At 44.5% G+C, this 18,402-nt stretch overlaps 3 protein-coding genes and 1 long non-coding RNA gene across 5 annotated transcripts; 3 read left to right on the top strand and 1 right to left on the bottom strand.

Moving 5' to 3' along the window:
* The first annotated feature begins 74 nt into the window (after positions 1–74).
* LOC135673042 (heat shock 70 kDa protein-like) lies at positions 75–2,182 on the top strand. Its single transcript, XM_065181722.1, has one exon. The coding sequence runs from the start codon at positions 75–77 to the stop codon at positions 2,043–2,045; it is 1,971 nt and encodes a 656-aa protein (XP_065037794.1). The 3' UTR covers positions 2,046–2,182.
* Positions 2,183–9,142: 6,960 nt separating this feature from the next.
* On the bottom strand, positions 9,143–9,601 carry LOC135673044 (uncharacterized). Its single transcript, XR_010513215.1, has 2 exons — positions 9,463–9,601; positions 9,143–9,344 (listed from the first exon to the last, which is right to left on the bottom strand). It is a non-coding gene; the product is annotated as an uncharacterized LOC135673044 (long non-coding RNA).
* Positions 9,602–10,168: 567 nt separating this feature from the next.
* On the top strand, positions 10,169–11,680 carry LOC135673043 (noroxomaritidine/norcraugsodine reductase-like). The gene is made up of 5 exons (XM_065181723.1): positions 10,169–10,326; positions 10,456–10,663; positions 10,820–11,039; positions 11,132–11,238; positions 11,342–11,680. The coding sequence occupies exons 1-5, from the start codon at positions 10,253–10,255 to the stop codon at positions 11,516–11,518; spliced, it is 786 nt and encodes a 261-aa protein (XP_065037795.1). The 5' UTR covers positions 10,169–10,252; the 3' UTR covers positions 11,519–11,680.
* A 1,456-nt stretch (positions 11,681–13,136) lies between these two features.
* LOC135586408 (hydroxycinnamoyltransferase-like) lies at positions 13,137–15,957 on the top strand. Of its 2 annotated transcripts, none has more exons than XM_065181718.1 (3): positions 13,137–13,243; positions 13,509–13,991; positions 14,765–15,957. In XM_065181718.1, exons 2-3 carry the CDS (start codon positions 13,581–13,583, stop codon positions 15,689–15,691), a joined length of 1,338 nt encoding a protein of 445 aa, XP_065037790.1. In that variant the 5' UTR covers positions 13,137–13,243; positions 13,509–13,580; the 3' UTR covers positions 15,692–15,957. The 2 variants fall into 2 exon arrangements, with proteins under 2 accessions (XP_065037790.1, XP_065037792.1); XM_065181720.1 differs by lacking the exon at positions 13,137–13,243 and adding an exon at positions 13,274–13,414.
* Positions 15,958–18,402: the final 2,445 nt, after the last annotated feature.

The raw sequence follows: 18,402 nt of genomic DNA, 5'->3' as shown, positions 1-18,402 counted from the left end.
CTATATATATGATATCTTCCTTCATGTCCGACTGCATCGAATCAACAAGTACAGGTAGAAGAAGAAGGTTTGAGATGGCTACCATTGGGAAGGGAAAGGGGATAGGGATCGACCTGGGGACGACGTACAGCTGCGTGGGGGTGTGGATGAACGACCGGGTGGAGATCATCCCCAATGACCAGGGCAACCGCACCACGCCCTCCTACGTCGCCTTCACCGACACCGAGCGCCTGGTGGGCGACGCCGCGAAGAACCAGGTGGCCATGAACCCCAACAACACTGTCTTCGACGCCAAGCGCCTCATCGGCCGCCGCTACTCCGACCCTTCTGTCCAGTCCGACATGAAGCTCTGGCCCTTTCGCGTCGTGCCCGGGCCCGGGGACAAGCCCCTGATCGTCGTCACCTACAAGGGCGAGGAGAAGCGCTTCACCGCGGAGGAGGTCTCCTCCATGGTCCTCTCAAAGATGCGGGAGGTTGCCGAGGCGTTCCTGGGGCAAACTATCAAGGACGCCGTCGTCACCGTGCCCGCCTACTTCAACGACTCACAGCGCCAGGCCACCAAGGACGCCGGCTCCATTGCGGGGCTCAACGTCATCCGCATGATCAACGAACCCACTGCCGCCGCCATCGCCTACGGCCTCGACAAGAAGGCCGCTCGCACCGGCGAGAAGAACGTCCTTATCTTCGACCTCGGCGGTGGCACCTTCGACGTCTCCCTCCTCACCATCGAGGAGGGAATCTTCGAGGTCAAGGCCACCGCGGGTGACACCCACCTGGGCGGGGAGGACTTCGACAACCGCCTCGTCAACCACTTCGTGTCTGAGTTCAGGCGCAAGCACAAGAAGGACATCAGCGGCAACGCCCGTGCCCTGCGCCGTCTGCGCACCGCATGCGAGCGCGCCAAGCGCACCCTCTCCTCCACCAGTCAGACGACAATCGAGGTTGACTCCCTCAACGAGGGCGTCGACTTCTACGTTACCATCACCCGCGCCCGCTTCGAGGAGCTCTGCATGGACCTCTTCCGAAAGTGCATGGACCCCGTCGAGAAGGTCCTCCGCGACGCCAAGATCGACAAGGGGCAGGTGGACGAGGTCGTCCTCGTTGGTGGCAGCACCAGGATCCCCAAGATCCAGCAGATGCTGCAGGACTTCTTCAACGGCAAGGAGCTGTGCAAGAGCATCAACCCGGACGAGGCCGTGGCCTACGGCGCCGCGGTGCAGGCCGCCATACTCACAGGCGAGGGCGACGAGAAGGTACAGGACCTGCTCCTGCTCGACGTCACCCCGCTCAGCCTCGGCCTGGAGACTGCCGGCGGGGTGATGACCGTCCTGATCCCTAGGAACACCACCATCCCCACCAAAAAGGAGCAGGTCTTCTCCACCTACTCCGACAACCAGCCGGGCGTCCTCATCCAGGTCTACGAGGGCGAGCGAGCCCGGACGAAGGACAACAACCTCCTCGGCAAGTTCGAGCTCACCGGCATTCCCCCGGCGCCGAGGGGGGTCCCGCAGATCAACGTGACCTTCGACATCGACGCAAACGGCATCCTGAACGTCTCCGCGGAGGACAAGACGGCCGGCGTGAAGAACAAGATCACCATCACCAACGACAAGGGCAGGCTGAGCAAGGACGAGATCGAGAGGATGGTGAAGGACGCGGAGAAGTACAAGGCGGAGGACGAGGAGGTGAAGAAGAAGGTGGAAGCGAAGAACAGCCTGGAGAACTACGCCTACAACATGAGGAACACCTTGAGGGACGACAAGATCAAGAACAAGCTAAGCGAGGGGGATCGGGAGAAGATCGGGAGGGCGGTGGAGGAGGCGATATCGTGGCTGGAGGGAAACCAGCTAGCAGAGGTGGAGGAGTTGGAGCACAAGCTGCGGGAACTGGAGGACACCTGTAACCCCATCATTGCAAAGATGTATCAAGGAGACGCCGGGGGCGCCGCGGCCGGGTCAGCACCGGGTGGGGAAGATGGGTACGGCTGGAGTGGTGCCGGTGGCGGCGGGGCCGGGGCCGGGCCGAAGATAGAGGAAGTGGACTGAAGGTGTTGTGTGAGCTGCCATAGAGAAGTAGACCGAAGGTGTTTGTGTCTATGTCTGTGAGTGACGATGGACGGATGGTACACGGTTTTTCTAGTTCTCAAGTCTTTATCAGTAGTTGCTTCATCCGTAGCTGTGACTCTACTGTCTGTTCGTGTACACGAAATGGAAACTAGACGTTTAGTAAGTTTGCTTTATTTCGTCCATGTATCGATGACATCGCTAACAGTATATCTGTTAATTTAAAGATTTATTTATTTTAGGAGAATTTTAATTTTTTTTCTTTTTTTTTATTAAATAATTTAATTAATATAATTTAAAGATAACAGATTTTTTATTTTAATTATTATTTTAATTTATAAACAGATGTATTTATTAGAGCTCAAGTCAAAGATAGTTGAATATCTTAAGACGTTTAATATAATTTTTTTCACTTTCATCCTTTTTAAAAAAAAAATTTATTTGATTTGATCTTGAGTTTGTTATTACTATTTAGAAAAGAGTATACTTGTATGTATTTTCTTTCTTTCATCCTATAGTTTCAAATTCATAATATGTATTTCAATATTTTTGTAGTAGTAAAAAAAAGATAACTTAGATTACAATAGTCAAGTTATCTTATCTTATAGGGAAAGATCCTTGGGATGTGGTCGGTGACAATACAACAACAATTTTAGACGGAAGAGTTGGATGATATTAAATGTAAAGACTGAATTTATGTTAAAGAGATCTATCTCTTATGATATCTTTGAATACATCATTGATTGTAAATCGACTTTAATATTTGAAGAAGAATTTAGTAAATATTATTTAATATCTTAATTTTTAATACTTTTTAAAGATTAAAAATTTATATTTAGCGATATCATTCTCATATCCAAATGAGCAAATTTTTGATGCACGAAACGTTATATTATTCGTGGTATTTAAAAATATATTTTTTATGTTATATCTATGCAAGATGGGTTCAATAACCATCTGTAGTAGAGTTGAAAAATCTTCTTAAAATTAAAAAATATTTTTATTTCTTAGGAATCACTAGCTCATCAAATGATGGGAGTTTCTACTTTGGAAGGAGATGAAGATATCCTTTTTATAAATAAAAATTAATAATAAAAAATAAAGAGAAGAATTATGATGTTAACAATAAGTCAAGAGTTTTCTTTGAGCAATGGTATAAATCAAAACAAGATCAAGTATTATAGGTATGATTAGAACATATTAAGAAAAATTATTATATTAATATTAAAAGTGAAAATATTGTAAATAAATAATATTGTTCCAATGCTATCAATAAATATTGGGACAAATGTTTTATGATTGAAACTATTTTAGTGAAAGTTATGATATCCATTAATTTCAAATATAATTGGATAGTTGATTCAAGATGCAGTCATCATCTCATTAGTAATGATACCAAATTCATTGGTAATGATTCTACTACATTGAGTGTGTAAATCTCTTCTGTTACAAATGTAGTTGATACATTAAATTATTTTCTTTTTTGATCCTAATAAAATCAAGTTTCTTTGCAACATAAAGAATTAAATATAAATACAATATACACACTAATAAAAGGGTCAAATATTTATACATTTTATTAATATCTAACTCTTACGTTGTTGATAAGATGAGTACAAATAATGATGTATCACTCTAACGTGCTATGCTTAGTCATATATATATTTTTTAATTAAAGATTATGATATAGAAAAGTCTAATTAATGGTCTTCCTAATCTTATTACTTTTAATAGTAATGAAGTTATTAAAGGTTATCAATATGGTAGAGTACATAAGTAACCTTTTGATAGATCACTTTTGAGGTACAAATTTCCTTTAGAACTTATTCACGACGATCTAATGGTTGATATTCAAATTTTATATTATTTAGATTCTCGTTGTATACTTCTCTTGATGATCTTATAAGATTCACTTGTTAAATTATGGATGGATTTTGATGATGAAATCAATTAATGAGTTTATGGACTAATATGCTTTTGAGATATGCAATATAGAAAATAATTTGATCATGGACTCGAACCATCAAAGGATAAATTCTCGAAGTAGAAGAATGGGATATTATGTCGGGAAAAGTATCATGTCAGAAATTGGATGTTGAGCTAAAGGATTGGTCTACGTGTTAAAAATTGGACTTCGTGTTATATAAGTTCGAGCATTGGGCCGGAAGGATCGGGTATTATGCTAAAAGATCAAATGTCGTAAGAAAGTTGACATGTTAATAGATCGAGCGAAATGCCAAAGGAAATGATGATGTGAATGTCATACAACATGCGAAAAGCTTCATAATTATGTCGGATATATGGTTGGATTGTTAAAGTCTTTATCAAGATCTTTCGAGATTAAAGAATCAAAACCATGCTAGCTCATTGAGAAAACCAATGGGCTTGAATCTGGGTTGAATCGGGCCCATTATAAGGCTAAACAAATAGCCTGATGCAGGCTTGGGAAGAGGTATCGCTAGGCTCAAGCAATGGTACTCCCTGAGTTAGTCGACAAGCATAAATAGTGCTTGCTAGTGCTGTCGAAGGTGGTACCGCCTATATTAGTGGTAGTATAGCCTAGGGTGATAGTAATACCACCCAAAATTCAAAAATTACGATAGTAGTACCGCTAGAAAGTCTGAAATTACAACGTCAAAAGTTACGATAATAGTACCACCATTGTTGTTAGGAAATCTTGGGGAGCATCAAATGCACAGTGGAAAGTAAAAACAAAAACTGGTTTCTCATACCAATCTTATCAAATTGTTGTGCGAAGATCGGGAGCGTAAAACTCAAGAAACCAAAAAACTACATAAGAGTGTGAGACATTTACACCTAGGGGAACTTATAAATCCCCTAAAATCGTAGATCCTAGTCCATAGATGAAGAAGCTCTCGTAAACTCGTATTATTGCTTAGACAAATCTCTGACCATGGTCATTCGGATTGAAATAGAAAGAGTTCTCTAGGAGAATCCAATTATATTGAGATTCGAGTAGAAACCGTATGGGCCTGACAACACCATGCCCAGTATACAGTCTCTAGAATAATTCACTAAGATACATGATAACTAAGGACAGATAGGTCCAATTGATTGGATTCCCCTATATCGTTTGGGGATTGCAGCGTAGTGGCCTAGTATGTTTGTAGTTAACGAGTTGAGTGAATTATTATGAAGACAATAATTCACTAAGCCAAAAGGAGTTCTGAAATATATGACTCACGACCAGCTCAATATGGGCCTAGAGGGTCACACACATATGGTAGGTGTTACAACAAGTAGAGGTTTAGATATGAGATATCCGTTAGAGCCCATATCTTATTGGATATCCAATAAGTCCCTGAATTATTGGATCATATAGATGAGATCCAATAAGAGATTATTGGGTAGAGATCTACTAATCTAAGAGGCTTAGATAGTTAGATAGAGATCCAGTACCCAATATGATGGAATCCATTAGGGTTAAGTTGATATGGTGCCTTTATAAATAGGAGGGAACCAAAAGGCCATAGGCTAGACCTCTTTTTGGCTATCACCTCCTATTCTCCTCTTCCTCTCTCCTAGTAGCTCCTGTTTGAGGGCATGTGGACAACAAGAAGGGTTGACCCCTTCTTGATTGCACTGTGGTCCACGGGTCAATGTCGGGAGTTAGTGGTCGGCCGAACGGGTCACCGAGGTTGATCGACCGCAAGTCGGGGCACTATTGTCGGGATGTTAGTTGGTGTCTCTTGGTCAGGACGGTCACTCCTCGGGGATGTCCGTTCTCCTGGACGAAAAGCCCTAGGCGTCGATCGGGATGTCAGATCCGTCTGGAGGAAGACGCCTCTCGATCAGGATGGTTGCGCCTCGGGGGGGGTGGCCACTCTCCTGCACAGAAGGCCCTCGTCGGGTGGTTCCCGACTTTGGCCCCTCAATGAGTAAGCTAGTGCTTGGTTCTTTGTTTTTCCTCTCCCTAGCCAGTTGTCAATAAGGGGTTTTTATATTACTGTACGAGGGTCGACCATACGTGGGTTAGAATTGCTGGCCGGGTGGCTGGGCCCAAGCAGGATGGTACTAGTGAGTCGTTGGTCAGGGGACCGAGCTATGAGACTCGAGCAAAGATTGGACCTGTTGGTCGAGTGACTAGTCTCGGGCTCAGGTTTATGACTGGCAAGTTGTAAGTCGAGGGGATCGAGCTACGGGACTTGGGCAAAGACTGGACCTATTGGCCGAGTGACTAGTCTCAGGCTCAAGTTTAGGACTGGCGAGCCGCAAGTCGGGGAACCGAGTTGCGAAACTTAGACAAAGACTGGACCTATTAGCCGAGTGACTGGTCTCGGACTCAGGTTTATGACTGGCGAGTCGCAAGTCGAGGGACCGAGCTGCGCGACTCGGGCAAAGACTGGACTTGTTGGCCAAGTGACTGATCTCGGGCTCAGGTTTGGGACTGGCAAGTCGCAAGTCGAGGGACCGAGCTGTGTGACTCGGGCAAAGACTGGACATATTGGTCGAGTGACTGATCTCAGGCTCAGGTTTGGGACTGGCGAGGCATTGGGTGGCGCATCAGGGCGTACACATGTGCCATCGTGCCACGTGGCATGCCAAGCTAAGCGATGCAGGTTATGGCGGGAAGTTTCCTGTCACGAGCAGTTTCTGGCGGGAGATCTCTCATCATGAGCGGCTTCTAGCGAGAGGCCTCTTGTCACGAGCGGCTTCTAGCGAGAGGCCTCTTGTCACGAGCGGCTTCTCAATCAGCGACCAGAAGAACCTCAAGGGTCTCAAGCCCATCAGAAACGCCTGCATGATCAAAGAAGGGTGAGCGTTTGGGAATCCCCGGATTTCAGCTGCAAAGTATGCCATGAATTGGGAGAGCGATTCGTCTTCGCGTTAGGATAATGCAAGCAAGGTGGCGATGGAAGGCTTGGGCCACACATTGGCCAGGAAGTTTTGCTTGAACTCCCTTGCGAGCTGATCAAAGGATGAGACCGAGAAAGGGCGCAGTCGGTTGAACCATGCTCGTGCCGGTCCTCTTAAGGTAGTCGGGAATGCCTGACACATCATAGTATCGGAGGTGTCATAGAGGGCCATCTGAGCTCGGAACGCAGCGACATGTTCCGCAGGGTCGGAGCAGCCATCGTACGTTTCCAATACCAACAACCTGAAGTTGAGTGGTACAGGCTGGTCTTGTATTTCTTGAGTAAAGGGGGATCCACCCGAGTTGCCTTCGCCCATCTCGCCCCGTGACTTCTGGAATTCGTGCTGGAACTCATCCGGGCGTCGATTGACTATGGACAATTGGATCCTGAACGAGCCATCCACCGAGTCGAAGGGATAACAAAGTGGTGGATGGCAGATGGTCGCTTCTCGGAACGACAGCTTTGGTCACCACCAAAGGAATCGGGTATCATCATCACCATCAGAAAAAGGAAGAAACAGACTGAGTTGCTGTACATGTTGATGAGCTTGATCCCTGGAGGCACGCCATCGTCGAAGAGCTCGCAAGGTTCGGAGCAGCAGTGCACACGTGCGCTCGGAACGAGGCGGAGCTGGAGACGTGCCTGAAGAAATGGGAAGGCATGAAGCTCAACGTCACGGGCTCCGCCTGTGATGTCTCTTTGCCGGCTGAGAGAGAGAAGCTGATGGAGCGAGTGGCCTCCATCTTCCACGGGAAGCTGCATATACTTGAGTCAACCGAGCTGATAAACTACTCGATCGATCGAAGATTTATTTAGGTAATAATTAAATAAATCTCAAGGAAGTAAGTCGTTTTAAAAAAGATCCAATATATACTTTAAACAAATAATTAGACTGACTATCCAAACTTTTTACCTAAGAAAATAAAATAATTTCATACTTCCAATGGAAATAATATTATTTCTTTCAGAATTTTCATAAAAAAATTAATTTGTATTAATATTACCACTAGATATAAATGATGCTTCATCATACTTGCTTAACACATGGAAATACTAATAATAAAATTAGTCATATTAACACATGGAAATCATCAATTGGTGTCGACCGTTGAAGGTGCAGGTTTTTCCTAATGACTCCTCCATGCTAACTCAAGGAGCTGGCATGATGAGCTAATGTGAAGAGCCTACTAGGGGTGGTAGTTCATTGGGAGCGATCTAACCGTTGTATGGTGGAGTCGGGTTAGAGAGCTGGGTCATCTTTATTGTTGAGCTACCTCTTGGTTACGTCTTCGGATGGTGTCGGGGGTCTTGCATAACAAATCTACGCTGAGGACATCCCGGCTCGACCCCTCCGATGCTTAAGTCAGAGAGACAGAAAGAAATGTTAGCAATATAAGTGAGAGAGCGAGGAGCTCTTGCCCGCCTACCTTAGCTTGGTCTAGGGCTTAGTTTTTATACCTGAGCACTGAGTGATATGGACATTTGTTCACCAAGGCTCCCTTGTATGACGGAGGCATTAATGAGCAGTTTGTTGGCGTGTATCCTCTGGTGCTTGGAGCAAACTATTGGGGGGACGCTTTTAGGTTGACTTTCTTGTCACTTTGGGTTAGGCAGGGAGTGGTCCCTTCATCGACCGTCGGGAAGGGAAAGCTGGTGAAACCGAACCATGTCGTTAGTCATTAATACGGAAGCATGCCTTTTGCTAATATATCAGTCAGGAATGATTCGTGTGAGCCCATTCCTAGAAGCTGGAGCAAGCGACATGACCACTAGCGACCGTATGGAGTAGATGGTTCTCGGACTTTTGCTTTTAAGTGTTGATCGGAGAGCTGAGGAGTGCCACGATACCTAATGAAATTTCAACTTGCTCTAACAGTCGATATTTGCAATTAATTGGACTTTTTATTACTAAAAGTTTCTGATCTTTCAACCATTTTTTTGAACTTAATATAAAGCCTATATTGATATTTCAACACCCAGCTATATATAATAATCCATGTAGATAGATATACCAGGATTCTAAGTGCGCGCCAAATGTGACCGGTGATGCAACTTGAAATGGCATACGGAAAACTAAGACCCATTCTTCCTTTCATCCATATGTTTACAAGATCTATTAACAAAGATCCATATGTTACAATAAATCCATGGGACTTCTTGCAGCTAACCATTCAGAGGATCAATGCAATGTGTTCACCTTGCAGGTCAACAATGCGGGAATAGCAATTTGGAAGGCAGCCACAGATCACACCCTTGAGGACTACCGACATGTCATGAGCACCAACTTGGACTCGGCTTTCCATTTGAGCCAGCTTGCTCACCCTCTCCTCGAGGCATCAGGAAGAGGCAGCATCGTCTTCATCTCCTCCGTGGCCGCCATCGTCGGCATACGCAATGTATCAGCCTATTCAGCATCGAAAGACATATGTCAAACTCTCCCTTGTCCGCTAAGCTCTTCAATGTAGAAGATGCAGGCGATCACGTCTTGTTTTCTAGTGTTCAGGAGCGATGGATCAGCTTACCCGAAGCCTTGCATGTGAATGGGCGAAGGAAGGGAATCGAACGAACTGTGTCTCCCCAGGCTTCATCAGGACTCCAATCAATCACCACGTAGCTCAGCTTCTTCCTCATCTCCATTTCAACATCTTCTCACTCGAACATGTAAGCAATGTTTTGTATCTCTGTTACAGTTACTGGAAGACAAGGAGATTTTGGCGGCGGAGAGCAATCGGGCTCTTCTTGGTCGTGTGGGAGAGGCGGCGGAGGTGGCGGCTGTGGTGGCTTTCCTTTGCCTCCCGGCTTCTCTCTACATCAATGGCCAAGTCATCGTCGTCGCTGGAGGTCGAACTGTGAACGGGAACGCATGACTCTCGACAGATGCTGCTATACTGCTATATCTATCTATCTATCTATATCTACGCCTTCAGCACGGAGACTAAGATTTATGTATACGTGGGAAGTGGCTTTCAAGTTTGTCAACTTATCTCTACATCTTCATCAGCCATCACAACTTCTATTATCGATCAACTTTATTTGTTTCCCTCTCCTGCAATCAAACAGTTCCATGTTTGATTCTAGAAGTAATATATATATATCTCAAATTTGGTTGTCGATTGCTTCACACTTATCTTGAGATGATCTGCAAAGTGTAAAGAGAAGAGCAGGTCGATAATTTATGACGTAATCACACACGTCATATGGAAGATAAGATCCACATTCAAGACTGCGTGCCAAGTTTCCTACGGGATCCCCTTTTTGATTCACAGGTGGTGGGAACGTGAGGTGTTTCGGGTTGCAGCAGAGGACAAAACGATGGAAGAGGACAGAGAGAGATGGTCTCTCAAGGGAGCAGCAGCTTTAGTCACTGCAGGCACCAGAGGAATCGGGTATTGTCCCTGTTGTTGCCTCCCTATAGTCTCCGCCACCACCATCATCTGTGTTAAGAGTTTCTTATCACCTTTGCTTTTGATTCTGGCCACAAAGAAGTGAGTTTGTGTTGCTGCATGAGCTCTCAGGCATGCCATAGTCGAAGAATTAGCAAGGTTTGGAGCAGCGGTGCATACCTGCGCTCGGAAGGAGGCAGAGCTGGAGAAGTGCCTGCAGCGATGGGGAGCCATGCATCTCAAGGTCACAGGCTCTGTCTGTGACGTCTCATCTCCGACCGAGAGAGAGAAGCTGGTGGAGAGAGTCAAGTCCATCTTCAACGGAAAGCTCAACATTCTGGTGAGTCGATCGCCGAGTTGTGCCTAGTCGAAATCCATAGAAATCCACCAAGAAAGGAACCCATCAAGACGTCATCTAATAGATTTGCAGTCTTCTTGCTCTGTTATTTGCCCGAGGAGGAGGATGAACAACGAAGTCTGTGTTGTCTGCATGCAGGTTAACAACGCCGGATCAGCGATCTGGAAACCGGCCACGGAGCAGACTCCGGAGGACTACAAATTCGTCATGAGCACCAACCTGGAGTCTGCCTTCCACCTGAGCCAGCTCGCCCACCCTCTGCTCAAGGCCTCGGGAAGTGGCAGCAGCATTGTCTTCATCTCCTCGGTGGTAGGGTTGGTCGGCTTCGACGGAATCTGCCTCTATTCAGCAACCAAAGGTACACGCCGAGCACGTAGATCCACTTCCTTCCTCAAGCAAGCTATTAATCGGCTACATCACTGCTGCTTGTGTCTTCTTTTCCACCGTAAGGAGCCATGAACCAGCTTTCGAGGAGCTTGGCCTGTGAGTGGGCAAAGGACGGCATCCGAGCAAACTGCGTCGCCCCCGGCTGCATCAGGACGTCTGGAATTGAGAAGGTGATCACTGACGACCGTAGCTTGCTGTAGCTCAAACAGTTTCCACGCTTCATCATTTTCGTTAGACCGCTTTTCTTCTTCATGGTTCCGATGTCGTTTGCAGTTGCTTGAGGACGAGGAGTTCGTGGCAAAGGAGAGCGGCCGCGTCCCACTCGGGCGGGTGGGAGAGCCGGAGGAGGTGGCGGCGGTGGCGGCTTTCCTTTGCCTCCCCGCTTCCTCCTACGTCACTGGCCAAGTCATCGCTGTTGATGGAGGCCGAACTGTGAACGGCAATGTGTGAGACTCAGCAGACGATACTAGTGCTTCATAACGTCGTGGTGATCACTTTCCCAATAATGTAAACCAGAATAAGATGTGGCATTACCGATGATGATGAATAAAAGTTGTAATAGATTGTCTCTTGTATTTTCTATTATATAATATCACATACTACCTTATCCAATTCCCAACATTTCAGGTTGTTTTACATTTAAATTCTATAAATAAATAATAAAAATATTAATCTTTTATTTGCTAAGTGTTGAAGATTATTCAATCCAAAATCTTTGCAATAAAAAATCAAAGTCATCAATTATAAAATTCTATTGCATCAGGAGACAAAAATAAATTCTTGTGTAAATATTATTGAGGTATTGGCTTATATATAATCTTTGTTTTAGAAATCTATCAAAGTATATTCTTCTTCTTCTTCTTCTTCTTCTTCTCTTAAAAGAGTGCTTCCAACCATGTATTATCTATCCATCGCGTATCTAAAGTCCCAGATAACTATTTAAAGGAAAACTTCACTACTTTGGACATCCAGTGAAATTAAATTATTTATCGAGTTTTCCTACAGACGAATGAATACATATAAATTCAAGAAAATTCTGTAACTCATGTTTTTTTGTGCTTTGAATTTACTGATTGTTTCTCACCACTCTTCCTCAACGCTACGATCTCTTTCGCTATCTCGCCTACCACCAAGATTTTATGAACTCGCGCGTGCAGAAATTAGATGACCAGCTTGTATCATTTCGGTTTCCTCCGATTGACTCGGCTTGCGTGCATTGACCGATCACGTGATCTTTCAATAGATGGATGCCATCCTTTCAAGCATGAGCTGTACACCCAACAACGTTGACTTTGTTGACCTAACTCGAAATTGTTCTCTATGATGGTCATCATGCTGACAACGAGTGTTCATGAGGAGAGTGCAGAGCAGGCACAGCTTCTTTCGTTGCCATGTCCTGTACATCTGTCTTGTGAAAGTGCAAGGATAAATAGGCCATTGTAAGGAGCATCTACGGTTGTTCCACTCTTAATACGAAGTGATAAGGTCAAAGAGGGGCGAAAGCAGATGGCGTGCCAAGACACTTACGTGACAACCACTAGAAATGTCTTTGAGTTGGACTTGTTCACCACCATTCTTAATAAAAGCCAAAAAAAAGTTCGAGTCACCTAATATCTGGAAGCTCGTGGCCGCGCTTCATCATTTTTCTAGAAGCAAGTCATGCCCCATGTTCTCTCGTAATATATAGAACAGCAACATCATTCATCTAAATCAATGAACTGTGCAAGCTACGTGGCAACCATGATCACGTTGACTGAAGTGTCCCAATTGTTGGCAACCACGTGTATACGGATATTTCAATGGCCAATTAGACTCGACTGGGGCTCCATCTGGACCCGAACACATCGGGTGAGGTCGACCCGAACCCGAGATTGATGATCCTTTGCGTACGCGTTGCTCGCGCCACAACGCGGCGATGGGTCCCGCCGATCGAGCACCGTCGGGTGACCATCTCACCAACCCACGATTGCGCTCTTTGCACCACGTAAGGGTCGCGTGGGCCCCGGTGACCAAAATGGCGCTGTCCCACCCACCTCCCGACCCACCCCGTTCATTTAACCTTTTTACTTTCTATTTTTCTATTGAAGAAAATGTGTGTATATAGCGGCCCTTGGGATCGCTATGGCAACCCAGGGAAGCGTCTCTCTCGGCTCCGTGCCTGCTTTTGCTTCCCAGGTATCTCGGTTGCCCTTTTCTCCCCCCGAATTGGGAGAATTCTGATCTATCTATTTGTAATTTTTCTCGTCGCTGATTCATTTTCCGATCAGATTTTGTTATTTTTCGAGAAAATATCCGATTTCTAAGTTTCTCCGGGTTTTGTTGTCGGATAACACTACGATATATCGGGTATGTAAATGGAGAAAGAGAGCATTGATTACCTTATGTTTTAGCGGTGCGATCTGAACGACACTTGTGATTTCTCGATCCGGTCGATTGCTAGGGTTTGTTGGGCGGTGTGCGTTGGTCGCACCGGGAGGAGGCTTCGTGAGGTCGAGAGGGCGGCGGCGGAACCATGGTGGAGATCAACGTGCGGCGATCGACGATGGTGCAGCCGGCGGAGCCGACGCCGCGGCGGCAGCTGTGGAACTCGAACCTGGATCTGGTGGTGCCGCGGTTCCACACGCCGAGCGTCTACTTCTACCGCCCCGACGGGTCGGCGGACTTCTTCGACGCGGCGGTGATGCGGGACGCGCTGGCCCGGGCGCTGGTGCTCTTCTACCCCATGGCCGGGCGGCTGGGCCGGGACGAGGACGGCCGGATCGAGATCGACTGTAACGGCCAGGGGGTTCTCTTCGTGGAGGCCGACACCGGCGCGTCGGTGGATGACTTCGGCGACTTCGCCCCCACCATGGAACTGAAACAGCTCATCCCCAAAGTGGACTACACCGACGACATTTCCGCATTCCCGCTGCTGGTCCTCCAGGTAACCTTACCGCACTCCGGTAGTTGTTGTATCTATTCATCTGATGCGTGCAGCTCAAAATTCCTTTTTTTTTTTACCTTACACGCTTAACTTCAATTTGGCAATAAATATACCAATAAACATGGTTCATGTTACATCTGACACTGAGAGGACAAGTGAAAACCCAATTCCTCTAGAGAAGGTTCAGAAAATTTGTAGGCAGTATGGCTGGATTTGGTGAGTGAATGTGTGAAGTTAGCATTGGTGTCGAAAGTGACATGGATCTCAAAAATGAGCAAGCAATGACCACAAGAAGCCTCATAGTACTCGCAATTGGAGTAATATTTCTGCCAATAGAATTACTATATATTTAGGCTTGCATGAAAAGATTCCAAAGGACAATAGATGTTGTTGCTTCGGCATGTGGTGATCACTTTGTTTTCAGAAAGAATCGTCCTTGTTATTCTTGGACAGCTTGAGGCATGGTTTACATACGAACCATGTGGGGCGTGATGTCCATCCTCGTCGATGACATCTCAGCAGCGTCAGTTGTCAGACAGGCATAATTAAAAAGGCTTGGTGGTCGTCGCACATGGATCACGTATGGCTTTTAGGATTGGGGTCCCTCTTTAGTGATCTAATTTTCTTGAATTAAAATCTCTAAATCATGTAGGTTTTGAAAGATATATAATTAAATGCATAATTAATTGTTTTCGCTTTGCGTTGTTGGTCGGTGACCACCTGTTCTATTGAGTTCATGGAACGTCGCCTGATCGGGTTGTTAATGGAATCAGGTGACCTACTTCAAGTGCGGCGGCGTGTCGCTCGGCGTGGGCATGCAGCACCACGTGGCCGACGGCTTTTCCGGCCTCCACTTCATCAACTCTTGGTCTGACGTCGCCCGTGGCGTCGGCATCGCCGTCCGGCCCTTCATTGACCGCACTCTCCTCCGCGCCCGCGACCCGCCCACCCCGTCCTACCCCCACGTCGAGTACCAACCTGCTCCTCCCATGAAGAACGCGCCCCCGGCGACCACCTCGCCGCCAATCAACTCGGTCAAGGCCGCGGGCGCCGCCGCTACCGCCGTCAACATCTTCAAGCTCACCCGAGCCCAGCTGAACCTGCTGAAGAGCAAGGCGGCCCCGGGCGGCGCCTTCAGCACGTACGCGCTCCTAGCGGCGCACGTGTGGCGCTGCGTGTGCCTGGCCCGCGACCTCCCGCCGGACCAGCCGACGAAAATGTACATCGCGACGGACGGCCGGCAGCGGCTGCGGCCGAAGCTCCCGGAGGGCTATTTCGGGAACGTGATATTCACGGCGACGCCAGTGGCGTTGGCGGGTGAGGTGGCGGCGGCGGCGGCGGCGGGCGGGGGGCCGGCCCTGGCAGCGGGGAGGATCCAGGAATCGCTGGCGAGGATGGACAATGAGTACCTGTGGTCGGCGCTGGACTACCTGGAGATGCAGCCGGACCTGGGGGCGCTGGTGCGGGGCGCCCACACGTTCCGGTGTCCCAACATCGGGCTCACCAGCTGGGTACGGCTGCCCATCCATGACGCCGACTTCGGGTGGGGGCGGCCGGTGTTCATGGGGCCCGGCGGCATCGCCTACGAGGGGCTGGCCTTCGTGCTGCCGAGCCCCACCGGGGACGGCAGCCTCTCCGTCGCCATCTCCTTGCAGCCGGACCACATGCAAAAGTTCCAGAAGCTCATTTACGACATCTAGTCAAAAGGATTCGAGGTTGCTGCTACTCGAGAAGGAGAGTGGCGACATCAGACGTCGACGAATTTATTACCTCTTTTTCCGCGTTCTGGACTTGGATATATGTGACAATTGTGTAGGAGGCATCCTTAAAAGGAAGAAGAAAGCAACGTGTTTTCCCAGTGGGTTGGTGTCGTCCACACAATAGATAGCATAGTCCATGAAACATTCCATTAGCATCTCTATGTTTCGCAGCACATGGATCACTACAAAAAATTGGTGATTGCTTATTTGTCAGTAAATAATGCAGGTTTCATATATATATATATATATATATATATATATATATATATATATATATATATATATATATATATATATATGGTTCTTTTTTCCTTTTAAATAAGGTTTCTTTCTACCATATTAGTCGAACATTCGGTTGATTTTTTTGGTTCTCGGAATCAAACAGTCAAAACAAGCTTGATTCTGATTAGATTCGGAACCATCGAACCATTGCCCGGTTCAGAACTGTGATTGTGGTTAGGTCTACTAATGAATCTCATTTAACTGTACCACTTTATTAGACAATCTTGAGAACTAATGAACATAAAAAAGCATACATACTCGAACAGCAGGTTGAGAATATGACAAGTCCACAATTCTGTATTGTTTTTATTGGAATCAAAGTTGTTCAAGTGAGATTAATTTTATTAAAAAATATCTATGGAACGAGAAGTTAAATTGACTATTGGTTCTTAAAAAAATTTCTTGAAAGAGATAGAGAATGATTCATTTTCAATTAATGTAATGTATATTTGAGAACTCTATACATCGAAATAATTTTGAAATTATAAAGAATTTTGAGTGAAATATAGTATATCTTGTCTTATCTTACTCTTTCTTTGTATGATAACTCTATCTTCTTATCAAGTTTAACATTTGGTATCAAAGCATAGGTTAAGCTATGACCCTTCCCCAAATACCATCCAACTTCATATCCCCATATTGAAAAAAAAAAAAATTATGACATATGGTGTATCCAAATGAAGGTTCTTTTAGGCTTCCAAGATGTATGGAAGTTTGTAGAAGATGAATTTGTTAAACCAGCAAAAGAAGGGGCAATGAATGCAGAAGCAAGAAAACAACTCAAAGATAGAAGGAAGAAGGAGAAAAATATCTTGTTCATGATCTACCAAGGGCTTGATGATATAATGTTCGAGATCATCGCTTCAGCAAATATTTCAAAAGAAGCTTGGGAAATGCTTCAAAAAGCATTCAGTGGAATTGATAAGGTAAAGAAATTTCGTCTACAAGTTTTACGAGTCAAGTTTGAAAAATTACAATAAAGTACTTCCAAAACTATTTCTTATTACTTCTTAAAATTTATTTTTATTATTCATCAAAGGAGACAAAATGATGAATAAATAAATAATCAAAGAGTAATAGAAAAAATACAGAGATATCTAGATCCAAAATTTGATTTTATTGTTGTTACCATTTAAAAAGAGGAAAAGATAAAACTATGGATTTTATTGCTGAGATATCTAGATCTCTTCAAGTTCATGAACAAAGGATTACAAAAAGAAGAAAAGATAAAACTATAGAGCAAGTACTACAAACCAAGCTTACTCTTGAAGATAAAGATGAATTAAATTCTAAAAAAAGAAGAGAACGTGGACAAAGAAGAAAAGGAGGCAGAAATCAAACCAATCAAGAATTTCCAAACAATGAAGGTGTTGAAGAAAATTTTAACCAAAGAGGTCGAAGTTATGGTTAAGGACATGACATAAATTCTAAAAGGTCTGAAATACAATGCTATATTTGCAAAAGGTATGGACGTTACTCCTATGAATATTATTATAATCATAATAATCAAGATGATAAGGTAAATTTTATTGAGAAAATAAAAATAAAAATTAAGTTTTGCTAATGACTTATGATAATTTGAAAAAGGATCAATTTATGATATGGTATCTAGATATAAGAGCCTCAAATCACATGTGTGGCATCAAAGAGCTATTTTCAGAAATAGATATAATTTATTTCAAGAACATTACATTTAGTGATTTGTCTCAAAGACCAAAAAGAGACAAAGGTAAAAAAAAAATTAGAATTAATAATAACAAAGAATTATGCATTTTAGATGGTTATTATGTTTCTGATATGAAAAATAATATTACAAGCTTGGAGCAATTACCTGAAAAAGATTATGATATTGAAATAAAAGATATAATTCTTTCTATTTGTGATGATAATAAAAAATTAATCTTACATGTGAAAATGGCAAAGAACAGAATATTTTCTCTGCATTTATATATTTCTGATCAGTCAAATTATTTTAAAACTGATATTGAGGATAATTCTACATTATGACATTTTAGATATGCTCACTTAAATTTTGAGGCTTTGAAACTTCTAAAAAAGTATATATGGTGATAGGAATGCCAAGAATTGATGACCCATCAAAATTAGATGAAGTATGTATCATAGGTAAGCAGAAAAGAAAGCCTTTCAAAATCAGAAGAACAAAAAAAGCATGTCATCGACTTGATCTAGTGCACTCAGATGTTTGTGGCCCCATCAGTCTAGTATCACTTGGAGGAAGCAAGTACTTTCTCATGTTTACTGATGATCATAGTGACAAAACTTAGGTTTACATGTTAAAAAAAAAGAAAGAAGTTTTAATCAAATTAAAAGAATTTAAAGATTTGATTAAAGGAGAAAGTGGTTATAAG

The sequence above is a fragment of the Musa acuminata genome, chromosome BXJ1-5, assembly GCF_036884655.1.
Source record: "Musa acuminata AAA Group cultivar baxijiao chromosome BXJ1-5, Cavendish_Baxijiao_AAA, whole genome shotgun sequence".
Classification (NCBI taxonomy): domain Eukaryota; kingdom Viridiplantae; phylum Streptophyta; class Magnoliopsida; order Zingiberales; family Musaceae; genus Musa; species Musa acuminata.
The sequence above is the reverse complement of the archived record's forward strand: the minus strand, read 5'-3'. Positions and strand labels throughout refer to the sequence as shown.

Bases quoted from the DNA above. Each gene is read 5' to 3' on its own strand.
- LOC135673042 (XM_065181722.1), top strand. From the start codon at position 75: ATGGCTACCATTGGGAAGGGAAAGGGGATAGGGATCGACCTGGGGACG.
- LOC135673043 (XM_065181723.1), top strand. From the start codon at position 10,253: ATGGAAGAGGACAGAGAGAGATGGTCTCTCAAGGGAGCAGCAGCTTTA. The intron at 10,664-10,819 runs GTGAGTCGATCG...GTCTGCATGCAG, and splicing joins ACGGAAAGCTCAACATTCTG to GTTAACAACGCCGGATCAGC. The intron at 11,040-11,131 runs GTACACGCCGAG...TTCCACCGTAAG, and splicing joins CCTCTATTCAGCAACCAAAG to GAGCCATGAACCAGCTTTCG.
- LOC135586408 (XM_065181718.1), top strand. From the start codon at position 13,581: ATGGTGGAGATCAACGTGCGGCGATCGACGATGGTGCAGCCGGCGGAG. The intron at 13,992-14,764 runs GTAACCTTACCG...TAATGGAATCAG, and splicing joins TCCCGCTGCTGGTCCTCCAG to GTGACCTACTTCAAGTGCGG.